General features: G+C 37.0%; 1 protein-coding gene across 5 annotated transcripts in view; it reads right to left on the bottom strand.

Annotated features, from left to right (window-relative positions):
• Positions 1-22,058, bottom strand: part of FNDC3A (fibronectin type III domain containing 3A) — a 160,841-nt gene that overhangs the window by 30,288 nt on the left and 108,495 nt on the right. For all 5 annotated transcript variants that reach the window (XM_045796822.2, XM_045796826.2, XM_045796823.2 and 2 more), the window contains 4 exons: positions 15,695-15,852; positions 8,752-8,811; positions 7,312-7,450; positions 2,820-2,873 (listed from right to left, as the gene is read on the bottom strand). In XM_045796822.2, the coding sequence (XP_045652778.2) occupies positions 2,820-2,873; positions 7,312-7,450; positions 8,752-8,811; positions 15,695-15,852 (411 nt within the window). The remainder of the gene's footprint in view (positions 1-2,819; positions 2,874-7,311; positions 7,451-8,751; positions 8,812-15,694; positions 15,853-22,058) is intronic.

Genomic DNA, 22,058 nt, shown 5'->3' with positions numbered 1-22,058 from the left:
ATGGGGGGACTGGGAGTAGCAGAAATAGAGTGATCTTTGTATAACAACTGGCAGTGTTCCTCAAACTATGAAAAGTTCTACACAAACAGTTTTAAGTTAGAGACTTGATCCCCAAACCTCCACCTTAACGGCTGCTAACCTACAAAATAAAGATTTTGGAACCACAACTGCTTAGGTTTAACAGTGAAAGAATACAAGCAGAGAGAAAAACTCAATTATAGGCAAAAGAATGGGAGAGAGAAAAGTCTGCAGCTCAGGACAACTAAAGAGTTTTAGAAATTTAGGATGCCACATGAAATGGACAAGTTTCTTATTCTCCATCCACTTTTATTGTGTTGGTAGAGGTAAACTGTGATTTTAGGGTGACTACTGCTTTAAAGAAACCTTCAGTCTGTATCTTGCTTTACTACACTTTCCGTTTTAATGGTGTTTACAGTTGGTTCTATTGAGTTGTCTAAATAGAAAATTGTATCATCTCTAAATAATGATAGTTTTGCCCCCCAAGCCAGCCACTATTTGGCTGTACCTCTTATTTTTGTTCCAAATTATACTGCATTAGTTAAATAAAGGTGGGAATAACTGACAACTTTGACTTGTTTCTGCTTTGACTAGCAATGCTTTTATTGTTTAGTGATGGTACTTCACTTATTACAAAAATAACTATCAGATAAGGAATCATCTTCCTATTCCTAATTTGAGTTTTAACTAAGTCCTAAATTTTATCAAATATCTTTACATAATTTATCAACATATGTTTTTTCTTCTAAATTACTATGATATAGCAACAGATTTCCTAATTCTAAATTCTCTTAAAATTTCTGGCATAAAACCTACTTGTTTGTGCCTCATTACTCTTTTAATACAGGCATACCTTGTTTTACTGTACTTCACTTTTACTGTGCTTCGCAGATAGTGTTTTTTTACAAAGTCTAGTTTGTGGCAACCCTGCATCAAGCAGGTCAACTGGTGCCATCTCTCCAACAGCATTAGCTCACTTTGTAACTCTGTGTCACGTTTTTATAGTTCTTGTAATATTTCAAACTTTTTCATTACTATTATATTTGTTACAGTGATTCACAGAAGAGGCCAAAATATTGACCTTAACAGGAGTTTGGCAGAAGTTGATTCCAACCCTCATGGAATGACTTCAAGGGTTCCAAGACTTCAGTAGAGGAAGTAGGGGCAGATGTGGTGGAAACAGCAAGAGAACTAGAATTAGAAGTGGAGCCTGAAAATGTGACTGAACTGCCGCAATCTCATGATAAAACTTTAGTGGATGAAGAGTTACTTCTTGTGGATGAGCAAAGAAAGTGGTTTCTTGAGATGGAATCTACTCTTGGTGAAGATGCTGTGAAGATTGTTGAAATGACAACAAAGGATTTAGAATACTACATAAACTTAGTTGGTAAAGCAGCAGCGGGGTTTGAGGGGATTGACTCCAGTTGTGAAAGAAGTTTTAGTGTTAGTAAAATGCTATCAAACAGCATCGCATGTTACAGAGAAATGGTTCATGAAGGAGTCGACTGATACAACAAACTTCATCGTTGTTGTTTTTTTTTTTTTTTTAAGAAATTGCCAAAGTTACTCTCCCCTTCAGCAAGTACTACCCTGATCAGCCCGCAGCCATCAACACTGAGGCAAGACCCTCCACCAGCAAAAAGATTATGACTCACTGAAAGCTCAGATGATGGTTAGCATTTTTTAGCAATAAAGTCTTTTTAAATTAAGGTATGTACATTGTTTTTTTTTAAAGACAATGTCATTGTACCTTTAACAGACTACAAATATAGTGTGATATGTAACTTTTATATGCACTGGGAAACCGAAAAATTCATGTGACTTGCTTTGAAATATTTGCTTTATTGTGGTTGGCTGGAACCGAACCTGCAATATCTCTAAGGTATGCCTATATACTGCTGAATTCCCAAATTATCAATGGAATTTCTTCTACTTCCTCTGGCCACTCCTCTTAGCTGTGGTATAAGCAGTAGGGCAAGAGAGAACACAATAAATGACAGAAAAACAAAGTACTAAATAATAAAGCTTAGTATGCTTGCTGTGGTAGGCTGAATAATGGCCCCCAAAGATATCCAAGTCCTAAACCCTGGAAGCTGTGAATGTTACCCTATTCGGGGACTGTACAGATGTTATTAAGTTAAAGTTCTTGAGATGGAGAGATTATCCTGGATTATTTGGTGGACCTTAAATGGAATTACAAGTGTCCTTTTTAGAGGGAAAAAGACATGAAGACAGAAGAGGAAAAAGGCCACGTGATAATGGCAGCAGGGGTAGAAAAGGCTATCTGATGCAGCCATGGATTCATGGTAATGACCTAGTAATGAAGAGAGCCCCCAGAAGCTGGAAAAGTCAGGAGAATGGATTCTCCTCTAGAATCCCTGGAAGAAGCATGGGTACAGTGACACCTTGATTTTTGGCCCAGTGAGAGCCATATTAGATTTCTGGCTTCCAGAATTATAGGAGAGTAAGTGTGTGTTGTTTCAAACCATCAGGTTTGTGGCAATTTGTTAAAGTAGCCATAATAAAAAACTACACCTGCTTCTAAGGTTGATGTGAAAAAAAATTCCTTCATCAAGGTAATTACCCAAGTGAGAGCTTTGAGAGGTTTAAGTCAAAAACAAAAAACAGAATAAAACATAGGAGGTCCAGTCAGTAATGTTTTCTAAGAACACCATTAATTCACTCATGCACCACCAAAATCATTTATAATGTCTTTAAAGAGGAAAAAACTATTAAATTATTTCTGCTGGAGGATACATACACATCATTTCCCCCTAATTTAAAAGATTCAATTTACTTACCTCATCCCATTCTAAAACAAAGCTTTGGATTTTAGAACCATTGTCACTAGGTGCCTAAAAGAAATACCAAAAAAAAAAAAAAAAAAAAAAAAAAAAAAAGACAAATTAGTACTTTTATAAAAGATACTGTGAGGATCTAATCTGAGGAATCTACTGTGTTGCAGATGTTCTCTGTGGCTTAACTCTGGAAAAACTGCACAGAGAATACAGATATATATGTATTATATAACCCCACAATCTTTTCAAATGCAAGGAAAGAAAACAAAGCAAGAGTCTATTCAAGTTTTTCCGAACACTGAACAATCTCTTGTAGCAAGAATGATCCTAACTTTTATAATTCATTAAAAAAAAACACTACTGGGTATCTACCCCAAAGATACAGACGTAGTGAAGAGAAGGGCCATATGCACCCCAATGTTCATAGCAGCATTGTCCACAATAGCTAAACCGTGGAAGGAACCGAGATGCCCTTCAACAGATGACTGGATTAAGAAGCTGTGGTCTATATATACAATGGAATATTACTCAGTTATCAAAAGAACGATTTCTCAACATTTGCTGCAACATGGACGGCACTGGAGGAGATAATGCTAAGTGAAATAAGTCAAGCAGAGAAAGACAATTATCATATGGTTTCTCTCATCTATGGAACATAAGAACTAGGAAGATCGGTAGGGGAAGAAAGGGATAAAGAAAGGGGGGTAATCAGAAGGGGGAATGAAGCATGAGAGACTATGGACTCTGAGAAACGAACTGAGGGCTTCAGAGGGGAGGGAGGTGGAGGAATGGGATAGGCTGGTGATGAGTAGTAAGGAGGGCACGTATTGCATGGTGCACTGGGTGTTATACGCAACTAATGAATCATCGAACTTTACACCAAAAACCAGGGATGTACTGTATGGTGACTAACATAATAAAAAAATATTATTATAAAAAAATAAATAAAAAATAAAAAATAAATTAAAAAAACCACTTTGCCTTTTGTCAGAAGGTTTTATAAACTTTAAGTTCCTAGGATCGATCCTGTCATTTTCATTAAAACTCACCTTACAATCTAAAAATAATACTGTGTGATACACCAGAGAATGAAAGAACCAGGGTGCTTAGAAGAACTTCAAGAGGTCACACTGTCTGGATCTTTGCTTCTAGACACAATGTGCCCATTACCCAAGACTGCTCATTCAACATTTTGTTAATCTTCAGTGGTGAAAATTTCAGTCTCCCTTAGTATTTTATTTTAGTATTTAATCACTCTAGAACTCAAGAATGTCAACCTTATTTCTACGTGAATTTTCTACCATTTCAACTTGTTTCCTCTTTAGTCCTCACTTTAGATGCAGAACAATGGATCACTACTCTGCTTATAAGAGCTTCATTCATTTGAAGACTACTGATTCTAAGACCCCTTTTATCAAAATTAAATAATCTTAACTTTTAAAATTGTTCTCCAGAGAATTCCTATAATTATCTGGACTCTATCTGGTTTTTATATAATATTGCCAACCATGTTTTTATTTATTTATTTTTAAAGATTTTATTTATTTATTTGAGAGAGGGAGTGAGAGAGAGAGTAAGCATGAGTGGGGGGAGGGGCAGAGGAGAGGGAGAAGCAGACTCCCCACTGAGCAGGGACCATAATGTGGGACTCAATCCCGGACCCCAGGATCATGACCTGAGCCTAAGGCAGACGCTTAACCAACTGAACCACCCAGGCGCCTCTATTGCCAACCATGTTAAGAGCAAGGATGGTCAAGTTTTTAATAAAGAATCTTTTATAACATGGAGGTCCAAATTATTTGTTGAACATTAACACAGATCTTGCATTTTAAAATTTTAAAAAATTGTAATTTTTAACTGTTGAACATGACCAGAATTTGTTACGTAAGTTACAGGCATGGCAGTTAAAAGTGACTACAGTATGGATGGGGCAGAAAATGAAACCTTGGAAAATTAAACTTTTACATAGCAAAGGAAGAGAATCCCAAGGTAGGGAAGATTGCAAGTCTCAGCAAGAAGTGCGTGGTATAAAAATATATTTCCCATAATTAATGCCTCCAGATTGCTCTAGTCTAGTTGCTAAGGTTGCACATTTATTTTGCTTAATTTTTTCTATTTTATTTTCTGAGGGTTTTCAAGTCAAGGAAATGGATTCTCCTTGACTCCCTGGAAGAAGCATGGCTATGGTGACACCTTCAACAACCTGTGACCATTTCTCCAAGTTAGAGGGGAGAAGTGTGCAGCTGGGCACTATTATGCGTAAAGTGTTTTTTACCTTATCTCATTTAATCCTCAAATCAACTTTTTTTTTTTTTAAAGATTTTATTTATTTATTCGACAGCGATAGAGACAGCCAGCGAGAGAGGGAACACAAGCAGGGGGAGTGGGAGAGGAAGAAGCAGGCTCCTAGTGGAGGAGCCCGATGTGGGGCTCGATCCCATAACACCGGGATCACGCCCTGAGCCGAAGGCAGACGCTTAACCGCTGTGCCACCCAGGCGCGCCCCTCAAATCAACTCTTTGTAGTACTATTATCCAAACTATACAAAAGAGGAAATGGAGGCTTTAAAGAACCCAAATAAGTTGCCCCAGATCACTTAGTCATTTAGAGTGGAGCAAAGCTGAATTTGCTCTGACACAAAACCAGTGTTCCTACCCAGCAACATTCCAGAAGCTGAACAACAGGTCCGGTGGGTACTAGTAATTATAAGAGAGTAAAAGACCAACTTCAGTTAGCTTTTTATCATCACCACCATACACTGGCAACTCTAAACAATGTCAGTTGATAAAATACTTCTCTCAATTGCTACCCCACCTGCCACCCATGCCACAATTCTCATGCCACGTTAACCCCAAGTATTACTTTCAGGTTCTATGAGGCAGCAGAGTCAAAAGATCTGATATTTAAGTCATAAACTACACAAGCCAGTTTTCTTCAATTTTAACATTAAATAGCAACAACAGTTATTATGTTTATATTCCAGGCAGTGTGCTATGGGCTATACAGATATTATCTGATAATCCTCCCAACAATTCTGAGGTATGTAATACTATTCCTACTAACAGTAAAAATTGTTATCTCTTTCCCCAACCATGCTATTACTATGTATATACAGGACCATTTCTAGAAGAGTATAAGCCTGGATAACCTGTGTGGGCAACTAAGAGCCTTAGGGCCTAAGGGCACTGTTTGTATCTTACACAGACTTGTTGGGATATTGTTAAAGACAAATCTCAAAATTCAATGTTATTTTATCTTCAGAATAAAGAGCAGTGCCCTACTGAAATCCCAACCTACATGAAGGGCACCAGGCTGCTACCCTAACTGCCCTACCAAATAAAATGCTACTCTAAGTGACATGAAATACTTATCAAATACAAAAATGTCTGATTTGCATGTGCTAACAGTTCTTCTTAACTGCATAAAGCACCTAATATTATCCTCAGAAGAACTAGGGACTAATAAGCACCAAACAAGTAGTAAGTTCTAAATTTTCAAAAGCTTTCAGAAAGAAAGCTAGCCCCAAGTTTTGCTCTTGGGATAAGAGTAGATAATTAAATCAAGACTAGTAGTCACTTTCTTACTACAAATCAATGGTTGCTAGGAGGGGTGGTACTCCCTTCGAGGGGATGTTTAGAAATTTTGTTGGGGGTGTTTCTGAACATCACAATAATGGCAAGGGAAGGAAAGTCTGACTTTAGGGGTGGGGATCAAGGATGCTAACAATTCCGCACAGTGTGGGACAATCAATACAATGAAGAATTGTTCTCTTTCTCTAGGACTTTTGAATGTCCTCCTGGACATCCAGGTAGGTGAAATACCTGTTTATAATTATCAGAGCCTAGAACCTAATTCCATTTTACAAGGTATTTTTTCTAGTTTTAAATTATGGAATTTTTCCAAAATATAACTACTCTGCAATTTGAGAAAGACTACACTTAATTTGTTCAGAAATTTATCAAGACTCATATATCATTTCAGTGATTCATGTCTCCGATGACAATGCTGTCTATGCTCTCTGAATTAACAATTCTACCTGTGGTATCTGTCCATTTTATTATATCTTCTTGTGCAGCTGGGCACATGTATATATTAGCATATATATTTTTCTATTAAAATATAGAGTATTTAATGAAATATTCCTTTAAGACATCATATTTATATTTTTAAAACTATGAGTCTAGTTATTATGAAAGTCATTTTACGATAAAATTCAGGATATAAAGGCATTGTAATGAACTTGAGAAGCACTGCTGAGACTCTCAATGTCATCCCATGTCCAGTATAATAAAGACTGCTAATTGGTCTTTTCTGCTATATTTACATATAGTAAGAAAAAGCATTAAGAGTGTTATTTCAAGATTCAATATGTGTAAAGAAGAAAAACGAGTTAGCTTAAAGTTCTTTTTTGTCTCCAAACAACTGAAATTAAATACTAGCGGGGGGAGGAGGGAGTAAATGTTCAGTTGGAAAATACTTTAAAGAATATTCTTACCTTCCATTGCAAAGTGAGTGAATTTTTGGTCCGATTGGCTATCCTGGGTGGATTAGGTATGTCAGGTTCACAGCTTAAGGTGGTAAAGCTTTCAGCTTCTGAAGGAGTTCCCTTCATAGAATTGTATTCTGCCTGGACTCTATGGCGATAAAATAGTTTTAACCAGCAGAATCACTGTATCCTACTTTCAACAGCTATCAACCTTTAAGTACTTCAAATTAGTAAGGTGCCCTCCAAATGTTCTATCAAGAAAACAAGGGTGGGCACGTTGCTAGCTCAGTTGCTAGAGGATGTGACTCTTGATCTTCCGGTTGGGATATTAAGCCCCATATTGGGTGTAGAGATTAAAGTCTTTAAAAGAAAAAAAAAGAAAAAGAAAATATGTGCAGCAAAGTAAAGGATGGCTCTTCAAAAAAGAAATATAGGGTAGACCAGCAGCTTTCACCTCTTTTTTGATTGTAACACAAAGAAATACATCTTAGGTTGTGACAACTCTGTGTGTGATATGTACTCGCTCATATACACACACAAGAAAGAAAAGTGTCCTGACACAATATCCCTAAGGGTAATAAACAGACACCTTCTATTCCATTTGATTATTTAATTAAAAAAATGCTGAATATAACCCATAAAATTTCATAATTTAATAATGGTTGTAATCCAAGTTTGAAAAGTGCTATAAGTTAGACAATACTTTGGGTTCATCCACAGAAAAGTATAATTGAAGACTTAATTTAATAGTTTAATAAGAATAATCCCAACCACAAATGGAGGTGACTAACCAAATATAGATTAATGAGTCCCAGCTGGGGAGGCTTTAGTATGTAAAATGTTGGTAAATTATAATAGAACTATGCAGAATAAAAGAGTATCTAAGTTACCTCTTAGTTAAATGTTGTGAATTTTTTTTTAAGATTTTATTTTTAAGTAATCTCTACACCCAATATGGGGCTTGAACTCACAACCCAAGATCAGGAGTTGCATGCTCCTGGCCTGAGCCAGCCAGGCACCCCTAAGTGCTGTGAAATTTTTCATTTAATATCTCAAACTCTTTCTAGAACATGATGTAGTAAAAATACATTTAGTACAAACCAACTATTATTAACGCTTCTGTTCTGTAAAAATTTCAAAGGCGGGGAGTTTTCTACGTGCTAAATTAGGTATGCAGACATATTATACTTATTATCTGTATATTCATTTCAAACGCAAGGTCCTACAAACAGGATGATTAACCCCTCAACGTAACATTTCAGTTAAATGTTTTTGGTCTTTTTGGCAATGCGTAGATAACTGTACCAAAAGAAAAACCAAAGTCCACCACTTCATGTTTTTAATCCAAAATTAATACTTAAATTATATTCTAGGCTTTTAATGAAATTATTAAAAAAACCACCTATGCTCTACTCTATCATATTAAGGCAACATGTAGGAATTCCTTACTTTGCATGGTAATCTGTAGCTGGTTTGAGATCATTTAAAGTGACACTTGTTTCTTCTCCTCTGGGGGGAAAAAAGGAACATTTCACTGATAAACAAGCATTTCCAGAGAACTGACATGTACACCTCAGTTTGTGGCAGTTTATTAAATTATACTGCTTTTTACTTTACCAACTATAACCACATTCAGATTCCACTAATATGGAATTTGTGAAATAAGGCTAGGTGCCAAACTTAAGTTATGTACCTGCATACCATTTTAAAACAGAAAGGTGTCCACACAGTGGACACAGAGAGGAGTTAAGAGGAGTAGGGGGCCCTAAGCTTGCCTCGTACCTCCAATACAGCTAGATAAATATCAAATCATTCTAAACACCCAAGAAATCAATCTGAGGACTGAGAGAACAAAGCTGCACGTCTACAGGTAGAAAAATGGCCACCTTGTGGAAGGTAGGAGCTGTGGAGAGTTGATTTGCAGAGAGAAGAGCTGTGGGTGCTATGAAGGGGTAGGAGCCCTGATCCTTGAGAGAGGAGTGAGAGAGACAGAGAGAGAGAAGAAAAAGTGAAGCAGCAGGCAGGGGACTGAACAAGAAAAAATCTTCCCCAAAACCAGTGACTGGGAAAAGGAGAGGGGCTGACTATGGCAAATTTTTATAAGCAGCAGAGCATCCGTGTCGCTGCTGGGGTTGTGCCTGGGAAGCTTAGTGGTGCTCTGGTGGGGAAGGAGGGCAGAGACCTGGCAGCAGGCAGTGTGGTCTGAGGATCCCCTGGGTCACACAGGGAAAAACAATTCCCCTTTTTGGAGTGCATCTAGGAATCGTGGATGGCCTCTCTCGGGGACAAAAGAACTGGCGGCACCAGTATGCATCCCTGTTTACTAGCCTGGGAATACAGACACTGGCTGAGGGTGGCAAATCTTGGTGCTGCTTTTTGTTGCACTTTACCATAAACTCTGAACCACTGTGCAGTTGCGCAACTGCTTTTCTGGGGACAAACTGGCACTGGCCACAGTGTGGCAAGACCCTCCCCCAGAGGATCAGCATGAGTCCATAAAATTGGGAGTTCTGAAACCCGGCCCTGGGCCTGAGATAAAACACAGGAGTATTGTGCCACCTGGTAGAGACAGGGTGAAGGCAGGGATCTGACAGAAACTGGGGACACAAGAGGGGTGACTGTTCACTCTTCTGTGAGGGTTTCTTGAACTGTGGCGGGCATCGAACTCTCCAGTGTGGGGAGGACAGCAGAGCAACACCATTTCCCCCACACCCATCAGGACCAACCAACTTTAGTGAGCAACACAGCACCCCTTGCTCCCCCGCCCTCAGGGGAGGCTGGAACTGCTTACACCAAGCCCTGCCCTCCTGTATCCTGCAGGTGCAGCTCCACTAGGGCAAGTCTGCCTGATCAGTGCAGCAGGCCCGTCCCCCAGAAGACCAGCACAAACCCCTCACATGCACCTAAGTCTGCTGATCATAGAGTGCTGCAAAGCTTCAGCTCTAGGGGAAATAGAATCTAGGATCTCTCTCTCTCTCTCTCTTTTTTTTTTGATCTAGCTTCTTTTAACAAGCAGACCAAAACACACCTAGTTAAAACCTGCCATATAGTGGACAAGGTCCAAACACCACCCACTGGAGGCGAGGAGAAACTCTGCGGAGGATTGACCTGAGGGAAGGAGCAGTCAAAACAAAATAGCAGGGTGTACACTCTTAAACACCTCCTGAATCACCAGGCCTAAGACAGTACAGGACTTTTTAAAAAATACTTCTTCTTAATATAGCCATTACTCTCAGGAGCCGGAGTATAACAGGCTTTCCTAACAATCACCCCCCAAAACAGTGACCTAGTCAAAATGACAAGATGGAGGAATTCACCCCAAAAGAAAGAACAGGAAGAAGTAACAGCCAGGGACTTAATCAATACAGATATAAATAAGATGCCTGAGTAAGAATTTAAAACAACAATTATAAGGATACTAGCATAGAAGATACTAGAGTATCCCTTACTACAGAGATAAAAGAACTAAAAACTTGTCAGGCCAAAATAAAAAATGCTATAACCAACAGGCAAAACTGACTAGATGCAATGATAACGAGGATGGACAAAGCAGAGGATATAGATGTAGAAGATAAAATTATGGAAAATAATGAAGCTGAAAAGAAGAGGGAAAGAAAGGTATAGGATCACAAATGTAGAGTTAGGGTACTCAGTGACTCCTTAAAACATAGTAACATTTGATCATAGGAGTCTCGGAAGAGGAAGAAAGAAAAAGGGGCAGATAAACTGCTAGGCCAGTCTTACCAAAAAGAAAAGAGAAAGGACCCAAATAATAAAATCAGTATGATTTTATTACAAAAATGAATGAAACAGGAGAGATCACAACCAACAGCACAGACATACGAACAACTGTAAGAGAATATTATAAAAAATTATATGCCATCAAACTAGGCAATCAAAGAAAGGGACAAATTCCTAGAAACATACAAACTACCAAAACTGAAAGAGGAAGAAACAGAAAATTTGAACAGACCCATAACCAGCAAGGAAACTGAATCAGTAATCAAAAATCTCCCAACAAACAAAAGCCCAGGGCCACATGGCTTCCCAAGGGAATTCTACCACACATTTAAAGAAGAGTTAATACCTATTCTTCTCACAAAAAACAGAAATGGAAGGAAAACTTCCAAACTCATTCTACAAGGCCAGCATTACCTTGATTCCAAAACCAGACAAAGATCCCACTAAAAAGGAGAATTACAGGCCAATATTCCTCATGAACATGGATGCAAAAATTCTCAACAAGAGAAGTCCAATAGTACATTAAAAGAATTATTCACTACGATCAAGTGGGATTTATTCCTGGGGCGCAGGGGTGGTTCAATATTTGCAAACCAATCAGGGTGATACACCACATTAATAAAAGAAAGGATAAGAACCATATGATCTGCTCAATAGATGCAGAAAAAGCATTTCACAAAATACAGCATCCGTTCTTGATAAAAACCTTCAACAAAGTAGGTACAGATGGAACATACCTCAACATCATAAAGGCCATATACGGAAGACACACAGCTAATATCCTCAATGGGGAAAACCTGAGAGCTTTTCCTCTATAGTCAGAACAAGACAGGGATGTCCACTTTCACCATTACTATTTAACATGGTACTGGAAGTCTTAGCCGTAGCAATGAGACAACAAAAAGAAAGAAAAGGCATCCAAATCGGCAAGGAAGAAGTCAAATTTTCACTATTTGCATACGACACAATACTCAGTGTAGAAAACCCAAAAGACTCCACCAAAAAATTGAAAATGAATTCAGCAAAGTCATAGAATATAAAATCAATGTACAGAAATTTTTTGCATTTCTATTCACCAATAATGAAACAGCAGAAAAAGAAATCAAGGAACTGATCCCATTTACAACTGCACCAAAACCTGTAAGATACCTAGGAATAAACCTAACCAAAGAGGTAAAAGATCTATACTCTGAAAACTATGAAAGAAATTGAAGAGGACACAAAGAAATGGAAAAACATTCCATGCTCATAGACTGGAAGAACAAACATTGTTAAAATGTCTATATTACCAAAGCAATCTATATATTTAATGCAATTCCTATCAAGATATCTCTAGCATTTTTCACAGAGCTAGAACAAACAATCCAAAAATTTGTATGGAACCACAAAAGACCTTGAATAGCTAAAGAAATCCTGAAAAAGAAAAGCAAAGCTGGAGGCATCACGATTCTGGACTTCAAACTCTACTACAAAGCTGCTGTCATTAAGACAGTATGGTACTGGTAGAAAAACAGACCTGTAGATCAACAGAACAGAAGAGAAAACACAGAAATGGACCCACAACTATATGCTCAACTAATCTTCGACAAAGCAGGAAAAGACTATCCACTGGAAAAAAGATAATCTCTTTAACAAATGGTGTTGGGAAAACTGGATAGCCACATGCATAAGAATGAAACTGGATCACTTTCTTATACCATACACAAAATTAAATTCAAAATGGATGAAAGACCTAAATATGAGATAGGAAGCCATCAAAATCCTAGAGGAGAAAAGAGACAGAGACCTCTCTGACCTCGGCCACAGCAATTCCTTACTAGACACGTCGCTGGAGGCAAGGGAAACAAAAGCAACATGAACTATTGGGACTTCATCAAGATAAAGAGCTTTTTGCACAGTGAAGGAAACAACAAAAAAACCTAAAAGGTAGCCTACGGAATGGGAGATATCTGCAAATGACATATTTGATAAAGGGTTAGTATTCAAAATCTATAAAGAACTTATCAAACTCAACATCCCCAAAACAAATAATCCAGTTAAGCAATGGGCAGATGTGAATATACACTTTTCCAAAGAAGACATCCAGATGGCTAATGGACACATGAAAAGATGCTAAACATCACTCATCATCAGGGAAGCAAATGAAAACCACGATGAGATACCACCTCACACCTGTCAGAATGGCTAAAATTAACAACACAGGAAATGACAGATATTGGCGAAGATGTGGAGAAAGGGGAACCCTCTTACACTGTTGGTGGGAATGCAAACTGGTGCAGCCACTCTGGGAAACAGTATGGAGGTTCCTCAAAAAGTTAAAACAGAACTAACCCTATGACCCAGCAACCACACTACTAGGTATTTATCCAAAGGATACAAAAATACTGACTTGAAGGGGCACATGCACCCCAATGTTTACAGCAGCACTATCAACAATAGCCAAATTACAGAAAGAGCCCAGATGTCCATCTACTGATGAATGGATAAAGATATTAGACAGACAGACAGACAGACAGACAGACACACACACACACACACAAACACACAATGGCATATGACTCAGCCATCAAAAAATATGAAACCTTGCCATTTGCAATGATGTGGATGGAACTAGAGTGCATTATGCTAAATGAAATAAATCAGTCAGAGAAAGACAAATACCATATGATTTCACTCATATGTAGAATTTAAGAAACAAAACAGATGAACAGTTGGGAAGGGAAAAAAAAAAAAAGAGAGAGAGAGGGAAGCAAACCATAAGAGACTCTCAAGGACAGAGAATAAACCGAGGGTTGATGGAGGAAGGTAGGGTGATGGGCTAAATGGGTGATGGATATTAAGGAGGTGACTTTTTATGATCAGCACTGGGTGCTGTATATAAGTGATGAATCACTAAATTTAAAAAACCCCCAAAAACCAAAAACAAAAGGTGTCCTAAGCAAATCAATGGTATAAGCCAGATGCGGTTTTTGCATTTTTTTTTAAGTGTAGTCAGGGAAGATATTTAGCTTACTGAAGAAATGAAACCAGTTTCAATTATTTAAAAATTCATCTTGCACAATTAAAATGCTAAATAACCTGTGTATTATTGAAAGCAAAACCACCAATTTTTTACAAGGAGTGTGCCACTTCTGCAATTTGTTAGAATATAAAATGGATTCATTTAAAATATTAGAGTTTAAACAAGCATATCATAAAAAAGTGAATAATTTGAAGTAAAGCATTTCACTCATGGGCACTATTACATTTTCACATTTTCAAATATAACACCACACATTTTCTTAAAATAATCATTTGATACAACTATTACTTATGTAGGTGGCCAAAAAAACCAGCCCATTTTCTGTTTCTTTTTTTAAAAACCACTATTCTCTGTTTCTTTTCCTTCAGCCAAGTTTCTCTCTTCTCCACTTTATGGACCTTCCCCTCCCACCATTTCTCAAATCAAAACCAGTAAATACAAGAAAGAAAACACATCCTACTGAGGAAAGTACACTTTAACGAACTGGGCAGTTGCAGGAGCATCCTCAGAGGGAGACCTTAATTGGTGTAAAGAAGGTGACTAATGTCCCTCTAGTGCTCTCTGATCAGGCTGCAAATGGAGATAAATGCCTCCTCTTGGCAAGCAACCATATCTAACTAGAAATAGCCACAGCCACAAAAAGAAACCTTATGCTGACGGTCCTTTATCTCCTTTTTTACCCCGTAGGTAGCTTTGTCTCTTCTAAGAAATATGAATAGAATAAATATAAGGAAATCTCAACAGAGAGAAGGAGACAGGATATTTTTCTAACCTTATGTAATTAGATAATAAATATTGGAGCAGTTGCACTTTCCTTTCTTCCTTATATTACCTGTTTTTTTAAAAAGATACCAAGAAGGGTGATGTGTCCAGTGTTCTAGGTTATGATCATTCAAATGACTAACCACTTCCTTTACAATCTTCCCAGTGTTTAAATTACTATTAATAATGGACTTTACTCTTTATTTTTTCATTAGATAAGGAACTTCCATATGAATAAGGACAAAAAAATTATTTATTTTACAACTGCCAGTCGTAAATGTCACAGTTTTAGCCACCAACTCTAAGGCTTCTGGTGTATAATAACACTTTTGAACCAAGAAAAGATAACTATGATACGTTTTCAAAATATGATTACTAACATACCAACATACAAATAAGGAACAACAGTAATAAATTCATTTTACAATAGGGCATTAGCTTGACATATTAAGAATTAAATCCCACTCCTTAGAGGAGCATTATGTTTCATGAGTTCACAGTCTAACAGTTCTCTATTTCTGTTCTGGGATTCTACATACTACAATTTATATTTATGTGAATATGTGAATAGTGAAACATCTACTAGGAATATGTGAATAGTGAAACATCTACTAGGGAGCCTACTGAAAAATACTAAAGCTGAATGTGGCCAATGAAAGCAATTATTCCAAGGGAGTGTAGACTGACGTTACCAGCTGGCATTTGGACTGTATATGTTGAAATAAGTGAAATCAATATCACTTGTCAATTTACAGATTCAAAATAAAAGCACTGAGAGGGAAAAACAGAACAAAATTAGTATTAAACTCTTTATGATAAACCACTGATTTACATAATGGGAGGGAGTAAAACATAACAAATACTTACACATAAACACTTTTATATTTCCCATCTTTTCCAGTACTTGAGACCAGAATTTCATAACTATAGAGCTCTGGTACGGAAGTCTCATCTGTTTCTCCATTAATGAAGCTGGAAGGAGGTGACCAGGTAAGTACTATCGTCCTTGCCTGGATGTCTGAGGCCTGCAAAAACAATATTTAAAAGCTCTTTGAAACAACTGTAATGTGCATAATGAACAGTGAAAATCTAATGAGGTTTCAAGATTAAATAAAATATATCTGTATCTACTTACATAAAATGGCTCACAAATAGAAACCTGTCCATTTGTAGATGAGATATAATCTGTTATAAAAGGGCAGATGGGTTCAATAAAAATCTAAAGACCATTATGGCCCATTCAAAACTATTAGTGTAAACACCACGTACAGTCAAAAAAGAATGGAAAAAAGTCCACTTGTAACATATTGAAAAGGTTCATTTCCTCAATTTAGAAAGTGTCTTACAATAAGAAAAAGATAAAATAGATAAAAATGAGCAAAGGTCATGGACTGACCAAAGAAACATAAATATAAATGGATAATGCAAGAAATGATGTGTAAATGCGTTCATAATTAAATAAATGTAAACTAAACCAAGATATCACTTTTCATCCAACAGACTGGGAAGATTAAAAAGCTAGTAATATCTCCATTGTGTTAAAGAAAGGGTTTGGAGAAATGGGTTGAAGTATAATCAACATACAGTGTTATATCACTTTCAGGTGTATGACATAGTGATTCAACAATTCAATACATTTCTCAGTGCTCACCATGGTAAGTGTATTGTGTGTTTTTTTTTTAGAGATCGGGAGGGAAGGAGTGAGGGAAAGAGAGAGGAAGAGAGTGAGGCCAGAAGGAGAGGGAGAGAATCTTAAGCAGGGTCCATGCTCAAATCAAGAGCCACCCAGGTGCTCCCATAAGTGTATTCTTTTTTTTTGTTTTGTTTTGTTCGTTTTTTTTTCAAGATTTTATTTATTTATGTGACAGAGAGACAGCCAGCGAGAGAGGGAACACAGCAGGGGAGTGGGAGAGGAAGAAGCAGGCTCCAAGCAGAGGAGCCCGATGTGGGGCTCGATCCCGGAACGCCAGGATCACGCCCTGAGCCGAAGGCAGACGCCCAACAACTGTGCAACCCAGGCGCCCCACCCCATAAGTGTATTCTTAATCCCCTTTACTTATTTCACCATCCCCACACTCATGTCTCCTCTGGCAACCACCAGTTTGTTCTCTGTATTTAAGAGTCTGTTTTTTGGTCTCTTCTTTGTTTGCTCACGGTTTTGTTTCTTAAATTCCACATATGAGTGAAATCATACAGTAACTGTCTTTCTCTGATTTATTTCACTTAGGTCCATCCATGTTGTTGCAAATGGCAATATTTCATTCTTTTTTTATGGCTGAGTAATATTCCATTGTATATATGGTATACACACACACCACATCTTTAGTCATTCATCTATGGATGGATACGTGGACTGCTTCCATATCTTAGCTATTATAAATAATGCCCTAATAGAGGAGCGCATAAGTGTTTTTGAATTAAAGTGTTTTTGTTTTCTTTGGGTAAATACCCTGTAATGGAATTACTGGATGATACGGTCAGTAGTTCTGTTTTTGATTTTTTGAGGAACCTCCATATCGTTTTCCACAGTGGCTGCGCCAATTTGCATTCCCACCAAAAGTGTACAAGGGTTCCCTTTTCTCCACATCCTTGCCAATGCTTGTTATTTCCTGTCTTTTTGATTTTAGCCATTCTGACAGGTGTAAAGTGATATCTCATATTGGTGTAGTCTCAATAGTTTTTGTTTTTGCTTCCCTTGTCTAAGGAGACATATGTAGAAAAATGTTCTATAGCTGATGTCAAAGAAATTGCTGCCCAAGTTTTCTTCTAGGAGTTTTATGTTTTCAGGTCTCAAATTTAGGTCTTTAATCCATTTTGAGTTTATTTTTGTGTAACTGCATTCATAATTAAATAAATGTAAACTAAAACAAGGTACCACCTTTCAACTAACACACTGGGAAGATTAAAAAGCTAGTACTATCCACTGTGTTAAGGGTTTGGAGAAATGAGCACTCTCTTAAGTGTAGGTAAGAGTATATATGGTATGATCCCCATGTAGAGCTACTTGGGAACCATTATAAAAATTGACAATATGTTTACTTTATAGTTCAATAATTCCATTGCCAGGAACTTTTTTTCACGAAAATATCCTATGAACTTACATAAGCACATAAATACATGTACTTAAGAGTACTTATTGCAGCACTGTTACCAATGGCAAGAAATTGGAAATATTGGTATAGCCTCTTAACACATTACTATGCAGGTGTTCAAAAAAGAATGAAGAAGATATGTATGTGCTGACATTTAAACATGTCCTTAATATATTGATGCTATGTAATGGGGGAAAAAGGGAAGGAACAAAGCAGTATATATGCTATGATATCAGCTGTGTTAAAAAAAATTTTAAAAATGCACACAAATATCTGAAAATATACTGTACAAATGTACTAATTCTTACCTTCGGGGATTTTGTGCATATGTGTGGTGGGATACAGGGAGAGTTGTGAGAAAAAAACAGAAGGTCTTAGTAGTATTTTGTACATTTTGGATTACTGGAATAATTTATGCATATGCATTCTTTTATAGTAAAAATGTAATAAAGAGGGGAAAAAAGTCAAGGGATTAAACTAAAGATTGGTAAGAAAGGTTATCAGATCACACCTAGACCCTAATGTAAAAGCCTGCTTTAAAATTATGCATATTTAATGACTATCCTGGTGTTTCTACACACAAAACCACTAATCACTAGGATGAAGACCACCCCTACCTTAATTAGGCAGAATAAATGGTCTCTACACAAGCCATAACATTCCCCCTTTTCAAAGTTCTCAAAGCCTGAATAAATTTAGAAGACGATTACTGTATATATTCTGCTTCTGTTAAATCACAGAAATATATTTTACTTACTATCATACTACCTTAAAAAAGTCTTAATACTATGTTTCATGTACAATGGGCTTAAAAATGACTCCTTGTTTTAATCAATGTCCATCTGGCTATTAACCTGTAACTGTGCAAGTTTTTTTCTTTTTTTAAACAAACATACTGTTAACATACATATATGTACAATCTTTAGAGTCTCTTGATTTTATGAGATTATCCTGTATTAAACTGTGAGAATAAGTAAGTAAACAATACTCTGAAGGTAGGTCAGCCAAAAGCATTAACTGGCATCTACTTTTTGAAGCATACTTTATCAGGCTTTGTGGGGTACTGACTACATCATGGAAAGTACAGGTGGTAGAGATGACCTTAAGTAGGAAGGCAAAAGACCTGCCACTAATTTGCTTGGTGATACTGAACTCTAAAACCTTCAGGGTCCCAGGTCTCACCTACAAAAGTGAGTGGCTGAGTGAGATGATTTATTTACCATAACTAATCAAATATAATATTTTTAAAAGGCTTTTTATTTGGGGCGCCTGGGTGGCTCAGTCGTTAAGCGTGTGCCTTCAGCTCAGGTCATGATCCTAGGGTCCTGTGATTGAGTCCCGCATCTGGCTCCCTGCTCAGTGGGGAGTCTGCTTCTCCCTCCCCCACTCCCCCTGCTTGTGTTCCCTCTCTTGCTGTGTCTCTGTCAAATAAATAAAATCTTAAAAAAAAAAAAAAGCCTTTTATTTTGGAATAAATCTAAATTTACAGAAAAGTTGGAAGAGAGTAAGTATACAGAGTGCTTGTATACCTGTTGCCCAGCTTCCTCTATTGTTAACATCTTACATAATAATGCATTTTTGTCAAAACTAAGAAATTAACAACGGTAGAATACTATTAACTAAATTTTTAACTAATCTATACTTTTAACGTTTAAATAGATTTCTAGCATACTATGCTGAATTTAGAAAATATGGTTAAAAAAATTAAGACACACTGCTAATTTCAACTTTTCTAGACAATCTGCTTTTACAGAAAAAGTCTTGATCCCAACTCCGTCTATTAAAAAGGTACTTTATTACTTGCACCTAAACATTAAGGCACAAAAAAGGAGTAATTACATTGGGGTTGCTGTGGAAAACTTCATGAGAAGTGAATTTTTAATAAAATTTTAAAGGACTTGGGATGGGATATAATTTGGAAGAAAAGAAATGGGTAACTATTATAGGAATGAGTAATTTCTTTTCCTAAGCTTATGCTTATCGCTGGTTGTCCAAGGAGCATGTATGAGTGTATTCTGAAAAGCTCTCTAGTAATTTCACTCCCATAAGAACCACAGATTAAGAGGAAAAGAGAAATACAAAGGACCATTAAAAGGATCACAGAGGAAAGAGGAAGACAATCATGTCTTGGAAGACAAGGGTAATAGTAAGTGATCTACAGTGTCAAATAGTGCAGGGAGGCCAAGGGGAATGAATGTAATCTAAAAATGGTGTTATCTGGTGCTGGTTTCAAAGGATTATTAAAGGGTTATAAAGAAAAGGGAGGTGGATTTCCATAAAGCTACTGTGAAACTCCTGTGTAAAGATGAGGTAGTAACTGTGTGTGTATGTGGGAAGCCAGGGAAGAGTGGATCCTAGAAATTTGAAGCAAAAGAACTGATAAAGCTTGGAGTTTAGTTTGCCATTAAAGAATTAAAATTAAAGACGAAATGTAAGATGATATCGATATTATGATCAGGAAAACCTGGAGGGGTATGTGATAACTGATGGATATACTAAAAGAAAACAGAAAACAAAAAGGATCTATTTAATCCAATCCCTTCTTCATTTCAGAGAAACAACAGACAAAATAATTTAGAAAAGAGTAAGAAATTAATTTTCTAGATGAAGTTCTAGTTGTTAGCAAAACATACACATTTGGATGTTCTCCTTTTTTTCAATTTTTTAAAAAGTAAGCTCTATGGCCAATGTGGGCTTGAGCTCACGACCCCAAGATTAAGAGTTGCAAGCTCTACTGACTGAGCCAACCAAGTGCCCACAAACTTGGACATTCTTTAGGAAGCCTTAGGAGATGTGGTTCTAGAGAAAGTGGTGAATAATGAGGGTAGAAAAATACAGTTTGGAAATCATCTGAAGTGAGTCTTCTATTTGTATGCTATTTTAGAAGTAAAATTTGCTTTTACATACATCTCATTTGATTCTTAAAATTACCCTCTAAAGTAAACAAAAAAGATATAACTATCTTCATTTTATAGAGGAAATATATTCAGAAAGTTTGAATAACTTTTGAAGTCACTTAATTGGTAGTGACTGATGTGGAGAACAAAGGCAAAAGAAATACAGTAAAAAAAAAAATTAAACTATCTTATAACTTACAGCCCACTGATAAGTAATTGGGACACCCACAGTGACCTTCCTCCAGGAACTCAACTGCCTCAGTGTTAATACTTTGCTAAAGGCAAAAGGCAACCTCAGCTTGACATTATCCGGCTGACCTCCAGTCTTACTTTAACATCTGAATTCCTTTGGAAACTATCTTTATCTCTATCCTCCCCAAGACATATGTTAGCAATCATCCTCCAAACATATGGCCCACTGATAAACATCTGAAGGGTCTCAAGACGAAGGTGTTATTAGATATTAGTAAATGACTTTATCCTAACAGCAGCTAGCCCCTCCAGGTCCTGGAAACCTTGCTTCCAAATTCCTTAGAGACTTAAACTATCCCTAATCCTCTCCCAATTTGAGAGTATATAATCAGTCGCTCCTCACAATCCCAGTGCACTTCTTCCTGTGCAGGGGTCCTGTCCCTGTGCTTTAATAAAACCACTTTTTTTGCACCAAAGATGTTTCAAGAATTCTTTCTTGATGGTTTGCTCACAGACCCCAACATTTCACATCAGTGACTAGGACCTGAATAATTCAGTTCCTTTTCCATTACACAATGCTTCTATCCTGAATTCACTTCTGGTCAGTAGCTGAAAATAGACATGACCATGTAAAAATATGTCTGAGTACTGACAAAGACTAGATGGTAGTAAGCAAAAATGAAAAAAAAAAAGTGGTTGGATTAGATTATACACACATATAAAATACAGCATATTTTAGTTTTTGAGGCAGATTGTGGTCTTTCTTAGGTAAGGATCAAAACCACTCTTGAAGTAAAGCTGTCAGGTTAAATGAAGTCTAGCTAGGAAGCTACTGAAATAACAATCCCCTTGTATGGATATGGGGATTAGGAAGTGGGAGAGTTACTCTGAACATAACTCAAAGGTTCAGTCTAAGGAAACCTGGAGTCAGATGTTCCAGTGACCGACCATTAAAAGGAAAAGGAAAGGGATAAAAATTCTGAAAGTAAAAAGGTAATGAATAAAAGGCAAGGCATGTTTAACTTTAAGCATTATTAAAATAAAGATGTT

The sequence above is a fragment of the Ursus americanus genome, chromosome 10, assembly GCF_024610735.1.
Source record: "Ursus americanus isolate L20-20 chromosome 10, mUrsAme1.1.p, whole genome shotgun sequence".
In the NCBI taxonomy this organism is placed as follows: Eukaryota; Metazoa; Chordata; class Mammalia; order Carnivora; family Ursidae; genus Ursus; species Ursus americanus.
Note: the sequence above shows the minus strand (reverse complement) of the source record. Positions and strands in the feature narration are given on the sequence as shown.